Source organism: Salmo salar, unplaced genomic scaffold (genome assembly GCF_905237065.1).
Source record: "Salmo salar unplaced genomic scaffold, Ssal_v3.1, whole genome shotgun sequence".
NCBI classification, from domain to species: Eukaryota; Metazoa; Chordata; class Actinopteri; order Salmoniformes; family Salmonidae; genus Salmo; species Salmo salar.
In genome coordinates this window covers 1-10,114 of record NW_025548198.1, presented here as the reverse complement: position 1 = coordinate 10,114, position 10,114 = coordinate 1, and the positions used below count along the sequence as shown (strand labels likewise).

The window sequence follows — 10,114 nt, the reverse complement described above, 5'->3', positions numbered from 1 at the left end:
AACAGAGGGAGAGAGATGGAGGGACGTATAGAGGGAAACAGAGGGAGAGAGATGGAGGGACGTATCAGAGGGAAACAGAGGGAGAGAGATGGAGGGACGTATAGAGGGAAACAGAGGGAGAGAGATGGAGGGACGTATAGAGGGAAACAGAGGGAGAGAGATGGAGGGACGTATAGAGGGAAACAGAGGGAGAGAGATGGAGGGACGTATAGAGGGAAACAGAGGGAGAGAGATGGAGGGACGAATAGAGGGAAACAGAGGGAGAGAGATGGAGGGACGTATAGAGGGAAACAGAGGGAGAGAGATGGAGGGACGTATAGAGGGAAACAGAGGGAGAGAGATGGAGGGACGTATAGAGGGAAACAGAGAAAGAGAGATGGAGGGACGTATAGAGGGAAACAGAGGGAGAGAGATGGAGGGACGTATAGAGGGAAACAGAGGGAGAGAGATGGAGGGACGTATAGAGGGAAACAGAGGGAGAGAGATGCGGAGGAGAGAGAGGCAGAGGAGGGTGTTCTCTTCATCACTCCATGGTGTCCTGGTTCTCCTGGTCTCCTCCCATGTCATCACTAGGTTCCTTGCCCTCCTTGCTTCTCTTGCTCTTCTTGTGTTTGTGTCTCCTGTGCCCGTCTCCTTCTTCACTATCATGTCTCCTCCTGCTGCTACTGCTCAGAGTGAGAGAGAGGGAGAGAGAGAGAGAGGGGAGAGAGAGAGAGGGAGAGAGAGAGAGGGGGAGAGGGAGAGAGAGAGAGAGAGAGAGAGAGAGAGAGGGGGGGAGAGAAAAGGAAGACAGTTCTGATTCTGATACAACAAAGAGGTGAAATTGTGTGTGTGTGTGGGGGGGGGGGGGCGTACCTGCGTGATGACTTGTGTCTCCCCTCCTCCTTCTCTCTGTGTCTTCTCTCTCTGTGTCTCTCCTCCTTCTCACGGCTCGACCTCTCTCTGTGACGCTCCCCTCCACCACCACCACGCTCACCACCACTGCCACGGTCACCACCACGCTCCCCCTCCACGATCACCCCCACGGTCTACGCCTCCACGCTCCCCCCCTCCACGGTCACCTCCTCCACGGTCACCGCCGCTGTAGCCACGCTCCGCCTGGTACTCCCGGTAACCGCGGTACCGCTCCTCATCACTATGGAGACCACAGACAGACAGAATATCTCATTGGACGCTGGACAGCGACATGACTAATCATCTTTTCTGATTGAAACAACTCACTGTTCAATCTGGTCGTTGTTAAACAGATGCTTTCTGATTGGACAGTGAGATGAGGTGTGTCAATCTGTTGGTCGTTGTTTAAACAGATCTTGCTCTCTCTTGGTAGAGAACATGTGAAACTGGATGAGGTGTGTATGTGTGACCATGCATCTGAATGTGTGTTAACGTGTAACATAAGGCCCAATAAAATTCTGTTTCTCAAGGTTTCGGTTTTCCTCAGTTTCACACATTAATAGAAAAACAACTAAGTCCACAACACAAAGTTTAAAACCAGGTTTGAGATCTGGTCATGTTTGTTGATATTTTATGCAGGGTTGTAGTTACCGTTTAATTCCATTACCCACCTAGCAAGAGGATGTTAGCTGCGTTTTTATAGCACATGTGATGGTAAGAGTTTGCAAAACAAATCGCGCCAATGCAAATAATCATGATGTCATTCAGCCAGGTAAAAGCATAGGCTACTTTGTAGTTAAAAAAAAAACTTCTCAATTAAATGTTAACGGAAAACGTTGCACCTACCAGAAGATTTTCCATTAGCATCGTGGCTAACGGCTACATAAAGGGGTAGCTGAGCGCAACCACGCATTCCTCGTTGCCTCTTCAGAAAGTTGGTGGAAATACGAATCACTGATGGCACTCTGCTAATCTCTTATCATAGACTTGGGGCAAATTAATTAATGTTCAATGCGTTTAGTTTTTATTGTCTGGATTCTGCGATTCCGTCCGCGGTCTCCAGATTTTATAGGGCCCTAGTAACAGAGTTAATTTTTATTTAAGTAGGCAAGTCAGTTAAGAACAAATTCTTATTTACAATGACGGCCTAGGAACAGTGGGTTAACTGCCTTGTTCAGGGACAGAACGACAGATTTTTACCTTGTCAGCTCGGGGGTTCAATCTAGCAACTTTTGGGTTACTGGCTCAACGCTCTAACCACTAGGCTACCTGCCGCCCCTCTAACCACTAGGCTAGCTGCCTCCTCTAACCACTAGGCTAGCTGCCTCCCCTCTAACCACTAGGCTAGCTGCCTCCCCTCTAACCACTAGGCTAGCTGCCTCCCCTCTAACCACTAGGCTAGCTGCCTCCCCTCTAACCACTAGGCTAGCTGCCTCCCCTCTAACCACTAGGCTAGCTGCCTCCCCTCTAACCACTAGGCTAGCTGCCTCCCCTCTAACCACTAGGCTAGCTGCCTCCCCTCTAACCACTAGGCTAGCTGCCTCCCCTCTAACCACTAGGCTAGCTGCCTCCCCTCCTAACCACTAGGCTAGCTGCCTCCCCTCTAACCACTAGGCTAGCTGCCTCCCCTCTAACCACTAGGCTAGCTGCCTCCCCTCTAACCACTAGGCTAGCTGCCTCCCCTCTAACCACTAGGCTAGCTGCCTCCCCTCTAACCACTAGGCTAGCTGCCTCCCCTCTAACCACTAGGCTAGCTGCCTCCCCTCTAACCACTAGGCTAGCTGCCTCCTCTAACCACTAGGCTAGCTGCCTCCTCTAACCACTAGGCTAGCTGCCTCCTCTAACCACTAGGCTAGCTGCCTCCTCTAACCACTAGGCTAGCTGCCTCCTCTAACCACTAGGCTAGCTGCCTCCTCTAACCACCAGGCTAGCTGCCTCCTCTAACCACTAGGCTAGCTGCCTCCTCTAACCACTAGGCTACCTGCCTCCTCTAACCACTAGGCTAGCTGCCTCCCCTCTAACCACTAGGCTAGCTGCCTCCTCTAACCACTAGGCTACCTGCCTCCCCTCTAACCACTAGGCTAGCTGCCTCCTCTAACCACTAGGCTACCTGCCTCCTCTAACCACTAGGCTAGCTGCCTCCTCTAACCACTAGGCTACCTGCCTCCTCTAACCACTAGGCTAGCTGCCTCCTCTAACCACTAGGCTACCTGCCTCCTCTAACCACTAGGCTAGCTGCCTCCTCTAACCACTAGGCTAGCTGCCGTTAAGAATGTGCCGTAAGCGAACTCCACAGCTAGCTATCATATTCAATATGTTTCTATAGCTCAACCGGTTTGCCAAGGAATGCGGTCACTTGTGTTAGCGAGCAGAGGACCGTTGGTCCGAGCCCGGTACGGGGACAGGGACAGTGGGGGAAGATGTACTGTTAGGAGAACACGGTCGCCGCGTCGTCCTCGGCTAACCTGTTGTAAGCCATAGTGGAAGGGCTGTGCTCCCTCTCTCTCTCCCTCTCATGTGGTCTCTCCCTGGGTCTCTCTCTCTCCTTCTCCCTCTTGTCCTCCCGTCTGGGTCCTGGTCCTGGTCCCGGTCCTGGTGGGTAGTAGTACAGTAAAGAACATCAGGTCACACTGATTGATTGGTTATTGATTGACAGGTTGGTTATTGATCACTAGTAAAAAACAGCTGACACCCATAAACAGTTTGTAGAGGCGCTGACTAACAGAGAGTAAGGCTGGGATTCAATCTGAACCTGCTTTGTCAGCTATGACCCTGTTAAAGGCAATGTTCCTGTGTTCACGGACACCGTAGTCACGGTAACCGCTGCATACGTCAGCTCAATCAGATAGGACCTTTAACTTCTGCTATTACATAGATCTACCACTGATCACATTAAATAAATACATTGTCTATACCACCCTCCTGTTTAGACTGGTTTACCTGGAGGGTAGTAGTACTACTGTTTAGACTGGTTTACCTGGAGGGTAGTAGTACTACTGTTTAGACTGGTTTACCTGGAGGGTAGTAGTACTACTGGTTTACCTGGAGGATAGTAGTACTACTGTTTAGACTGGTTTACCTGGAGGGTAGTAGTACTACTGTTTAGACTGGTTTACCTGGAGGGTAGTAGTACTACTGTTTAGACTGGTTTACCTGGAGGGTAGTAGTACTACTGTTTAGACTGGTTTACCTGGAGGGTAGTAGTCCCACTGTTTAGACTGGTCCATCATAGGAGGCCATGGAGACACCACACCTGGCATAGGAGGAGGGTAGCCACCTGGAGACAGAGACGTTATAGTAGTGAGGAGGAGGAGATACTGTGGTGAGGAGGAGGATGATATACTGTAGTGAGGAGGATGATATACTGTAGTGAGGAGGAGGAGGAAATACTGTAGTGAGGAGGATGATATACTGTATTGAGGAGGAGGAGGAGATACTGTAGTGAGGAGGAGGAGGAGATACTGTATGGAGGAGGAGGAGATACTGTATTGAGGAGGAAGAGGAGATACTGTATGGAGGAGGAGGACGATATACTGTAGTGAGGAGGATGATATACTGTATTGAGGAGGAAGAGGAGATACTGTATTGAGAAGGGAGAGGAGGAGATACTGTATTGAGGAGGAAGAGGAGGATATACTGTAGTGAGGAGGAGGAGGATATACTGTAGTGAGGAGGAGGAGGAGGATATACTGTAGTGAGGAGGAGGAGGATATACTGTATTTTGTATGTTTGCCCACTGACAAAGAAATGATCAGTCTATAATTTTAATGGTAGGTTTATTTGAACAGTGAGAGACAGAATAACAACAAAAAAATCCAGAAAAACGCATGTCAAAAATGTTATAAAATGATTTGCATTTTAATGAGGGAAATAAGTATTTGACCCCCTCTCAATCAGAAAGATTTCTGGCTCCCAGGTGTCTTTTATACAGGTAACGAGCTGAGATTAGGAGCACACTCTTAAAGGGAGTGCTCCTAATCTCAGTTTGTTACCTGTATAAAAGACACCTGTCCACAGAAGCAATCAATCAATCAGATTCCAAACTCTCCACCATGGCCAAGACCAAAGAGCTCTCCAAGGATGTCAGGGACAAGATTGTAGACCTACACAAGGCTGGAATGGGCTACAAGACCATCACCAAGCAGCTTGGTGAGAAGGTGACAACAGTTGGTGCGATTATCCGCAAATGGAAGAAACACAAAAGAACTGTCAATCTCCCTCGGCCTGGGGCTCCATGCAAGATCTCACCTCGTGGGGTTGCAATGATCATGAGAACGGTGAGGAATCAGCCCAGAACTACACGGGAGGATCTTGTCAATGATCTCAAGGCAGCTGGGACCATAGTCACCAAGAAAACAATTAGTAACACACTACGCCGTGAAGGACTGAAATCCTGCAGCGCCCGCAAGGTCCCCCTGCTCAAGAAAGCACATACATGCCCGTCTGAAGTTTGCCAATGAACATCTGAATGATTCAGAGGACAACTGGTGAAAGTGTTGTGGTCAGATGAGACCAAAATGGAGCTCTTTGGCATCAACTCAACTTGCTGTGTTTGGAGGAGGAGGAATGCTGCCTATGACCCCAAGAACACCATCCCCACCATCAAACATGGAGGTGGAAACATTATCCTTTGGGGGTGTTTTTCTGCTAAGGGGACAGGACAACTTCACTGCATCAAAGGGACGATGGACGGGGCCATGTACCGTCAAATCTTGGGTGAGAACCTCCTTCCATCAGCCAGGGTATTGAAAATGGGTCGTGGATGGGTATTCCAGCATGACAATAACCCAAAACACACGGCCAAGGCAACAAAGGAATGGGTCAAGAAGAAGCACATTAAGGTCCTGGAGTGGCCTAGCCAGTCTCCAGACCTTAATCCCATAGAAAATCTGTGGAGGGAGCTGAAGGTTCGAGTTGCCAAAGGTCAGCCTCGAAACCTTAAAGACTTGGAGAAGATCTGCAAAGAGGAGTGGGACAAAATCCCTCCTGAGATGTGTGCAAACCTGTTGGCCAACTACAAGAAACGTCTGACCTCTGTGATTGCCAACAAGGGTTTTGCCACCAAGTACTAAGTCATGTTTTGCAGAGGGGTCAAATACTTATTTCCCTCATTAAAATGCAAATCAATTTATAACATTTCTGACATGCGTTTTTCTGGATTTTGTTGTTGTTATTCTGTCTCTCACTGTTCAAATAAACCTACCATTAAAATTACAGACTGATCATTTCTTTGTCAGTGGGCAAATGTACAAAATCAGCAGGGGATCAAATACTTTTTTCCCCTCACTGTATACTGTAGTGATGAGGACATACCTGTCATAGGAGGAGGGAAACCACCTGAGGGATAATAAACATGATGGATTATTACAATATTGTGTGTGTACATATCAAAACTTACACGTGGAGTTAAAATACATCCCATATCAATTACCCGAGACGATAGCAGTATCGTAACAGACTAAACTGTTTGGTGCTTTAAAAACCTGCTGGATGAAAAATATGGTGTGCTACAACTTGGAAAATAAATAAATGTGACTCTGGATGCCAACATAATGATGTTTGTTTCCAACATAATGATGTTTGTTTCCAACATAATGATGTTTGTTTCCAACATAATGATGTTTGTTTCCAACATAATGATGTTTGTTTCCAACATAATGATGTTTGTTTCCATCATAATGATGTTTGTTTCCAACATAATGATGTTTGTTTCCAACATAATGATGTTTGTTTCCATCATAATGATGTTTGTTTCCATCATAATGATGTTTGTTTCCAACATAATGATGTTTGTTTCCAACATAATGATGTTTGTTTCCATCATAATGATGTTTGTTTCCAACATAATGATGTTTGTTTCCAACATAATGATGTTTGTTTCCAACATCAGGGCTGTTTTCCATCATAATGATGTTTGTTTCCAACATAATGATGTTTGTTTCCAACATCAGGGCTGTTTACCAACATAATGATGTTTGTTTCCAACATCAGGGCTGTTTTCCATCATAATGATGTTTGTTTCCAACATCAGGGCTGTTTCCATCATAATGATGTTTGTTTCCAACATAATGATGTTTGTTTCCAACATCAGGGCTGTTTCCCAACATAATGATGTTTGTTTCCAACATCAGGGCTGTTTCCATCATAATGATGTTTGTTTCCATCATAATGATGTTTGTTTCCATCATAATGATGTTTGTTTCCAACATAATGATGTTTGTTTCCAACATAATGATGTTTGTTTCCAACATCAGGGCTGTTTCCATCATAATGATGTTTGTTTCCAACATAATGATGTTTGTTTCCAACATAATGATGTTTGTTTCCAACATAATGATGTTTGTTTCCATCATAATGATGTTTGTTTCCATCATAATGATGTTTGTTTCCAACATAATGATGTTTGTTTCCAACATAATGATGTTTGTTTCCATCATAATGATGTTTGTTTCCAACATAATGATGTTTGTTTCCAACATAATGATGTTTGTTTCCAACATAATGATGTTTGTTTCCAACATAATGATGTTTGTTTCCATCATAATGATGTTTGTTTCCATCATAATGATGTTTGTTTCCAACATAATGATGTTTGTTTCCAACATAATGATGTTTGTTTCCAGCATAATGATGTTTGTTTCCAACATAATGATGTTTGTTTCCATCATAATGATGTTTGTTTCCATCATAATGATGTTTGTTTCCAGCATAATGATGTTTGTTTCCAACATAATGATGTGTGTTTCCAACATCAGGGCTGTTTCCAACATAATGATGTTTGTTTCCAACATAATGATGTTTGTTTCCATCATAACGATGTTTGTTTCCAACATAACGATGTTTGTTTCCAACATAACGATGTTTGTTTCCAACATAACGATGTTTGTTTCCAACATCAGGGCTGTTTTCCAACATAATGATGTTTGTTTCCTACATCAGGGCTGTTTCCAACATAATGATGTTTGTTTCCAACATAATGATGTTTGTTTCCATCATAATGATGTTTGTTTCCATCATAATGATGTTTGTTTCCAACATAATGATGTTTGTTTCCAACATAATGATGTTTGTTTCCAACATCAGGGCTGTTTCCATCATAATGATGTTTGTTTCCATCATAATGATGTTTGTTTCCATCATAATGATGTTTGTTTCCAACATAATGATGTTTGTTTCCAACATAATGATGTTTGTTTCCAACATAATGATGTTTGTTTCCAACATAATGATGTCTGTTTCCATCATAATGATGTCTGTTTCCAACATAATGATGTCTGTTTCCAACATAATGATGTCTGTTTCCAACATAATGATGTCTGTTTCCAACATAATGATGTTTGTTTCCAACATCAGGGCTGTTTTCCAACATAATGATGTCTGTTTCCAACATAATGATGTCTGTTTCCAACATAATGATGTTTGTTTCCAACATAATGATGTTTGTTTCCAACATCAGGGCTGTTTCCCATCATAATGATGTCTGTTTCCAACATAATGATGTCTGTTTCCAACATAATGATGTTTGTTTCCAACATCAGGGCTGTTTCCCATCATAATGATGTCTGTTTCCAACATAATGATGTTTGTTTCCCAACATAATGATGTTTGTTTCCAACATAATGATGTTTGTTTCCATCATAATGATGTTTGTTTCCAACATAATGATGTTTGTTTCCATCATAATGATGTTTGTTTCCAACATAATGATGTTTGTTTCCATCATAATGATGTTTGTTTCCAACATCAGGGCTGTTTTCCATCATAATGATGTTTGTTTCCAACATAATGATGTTTGTTTCCATCATAATGATGTTTGTTTCCAACATAATGATGTTTGTTTCCATCATAATGATGTTTGTTTCCATCATAATGATGTTTGTTTCCAACATAATGATGTTTGTTTCCATCATAATGATGTTTGTTTCCATCATAATGATGTTTGTTTCCCAACATAATGATGTTTGTTTCCATCATAATGATGTTTGTTTCCATCATAATGATGTTTGTTTCCATCATAATGATGTTTGTTTCCAACATAATGATGTTTGTTTCCAACATAATGATGTTTGTTTCCAACATAACGATGTTTGTTTCCAACATCAGGGCTGTTTCCCAACATAATGATGTTTGTTTCCAACATAATGATGTTTGTTTCCAACATCAGGGCTGTTTTCCTAAAGAAGGTAAATCTGCTTTGTGTTTTGTTTTCTTGACACGATACTAACGAGTATCGCGATACTGGTATCGTACCGGCCCTAATATCAATCAAACTTTGGATCAAGTTCATAAATGGGTACTACCCAACTGGAACCCTATTCCCTATATAGTGCACTACTTTTGACCACACCCCTATTGGCCCTGCTTAAAATAAGTGCATTATATAGGCCAAATTGGGTCCCATCCTACATATGTTGCTAAGTGAAGCCCATGGATTGATTTAATACAATTTAATATAATAACTTATTAATTGAAAGTGATTGAGAGTGAGGCTGCATCCGAAATGGCACCTTAGTCAACGGTAGCGCACTACATAGGGAATAGGGATCCATTTTGGACAGACTTATATATAATAGAATACTGATTGAAAGTGATAGTGTGTGTTGTCGCCCCCTACCTGTGGGGAAGGGGTATGGTGGAACGGGACGGCCATCATATCCACCTGGATGCCCACTGCTATAAATAAAACACGCAACAAAAACGTTCAATATATCAAAGTCGTCATGATCATTTTATCGCATACTTTAGATGCCAATTACATATTGATCCAATCAATCATATTAAATGGATATTTCAGGATTTGACAATGATGCTCTTTATCTACTTCCCCAGAGTCAGATGGACACCATTTTTATGTCTCTGTGTCCAGTATGAAGGAAGTTAGAGGTAGTTTTCGTGAGCCAATGTTAAATAGCGTTAGCGCGTTGACTAGCATGCTAGCAGATACCCATAGACTTCCAGTCAACGCGCTAATGCTATTTAAACAGATCAGCTCTTTTGTAAATAATTGGTTTAACAGATCAGAATTGGGCTGCCTGTGTAAACGCTGCCTTAGATCTCTACAAGTACATAGGAGGGGAGAGACTAGGGGTCAATCTATCCATGTCTATAAGGTGGAGCTGTGGAGGTGTCTTACCTGTCCAAGGTGGGGATGAGAGAGGGAGGGGGGCCGCTGGGAGGAGGGAAACCTGCACACACACAGTGTTACTATTAAGACACACAC

The 10,114-nt window shown here is 43.4% G+C and overlaps 1 protein-coding gene across 1 annotated transcript; it reads right to left on the bottom strand.

The window, feature by feature from the left end:
• Positions 1-519: 519 nt before the first annotated feature.
• LOC106593805 (pre-mRNA 3'-end-processing factor FIP1) lies at positions 520-10,074 on the bottom strand. Its single transcript, XM_045712049.1, has 7 exons — positions 10,028-10,074; positions 9,509-9,567; positions 6,208-6,231; positions 4,085-4,171; positions 3,360-3,486; positions 856-1,135; positions 520-665 (listed from the first exon to the last, which is right to left on the bottom strand). Exons 3-6 carry the CDS (start codon positions 6,212-6,214, stop codon positions 991-993), a joined length of 366 nt encoding a protein of 121 aa, XP_045568005.1. The 5' UTR covers positions 6,215-6,231; positions 9,509-9,567; positions 10,028-10,074; the 3' UTR covers positions 520-665; positions 856-990.
• Positions 10,075-10,114: the final 40 nt, after the last annotated feature.

Coding starts and splice junctions, on each gene's coding strand:
- LOC106593805 (XM_045712049.1), bottom strand. Junction 3,487..4,084: donor GTGGGACTACTACCCTCCAG/GTAAACCAGTCT, acceptor ACTACCCACCAG/GACCGGGACCAGGACCAGGA. Junction 1,136..3,359: donor TCCACTATGGCTTACAACAG/GTTAGCCGAGGA, acceptor TGGTCTCCATAG/TGATGAGGAGCGGTACCGCG.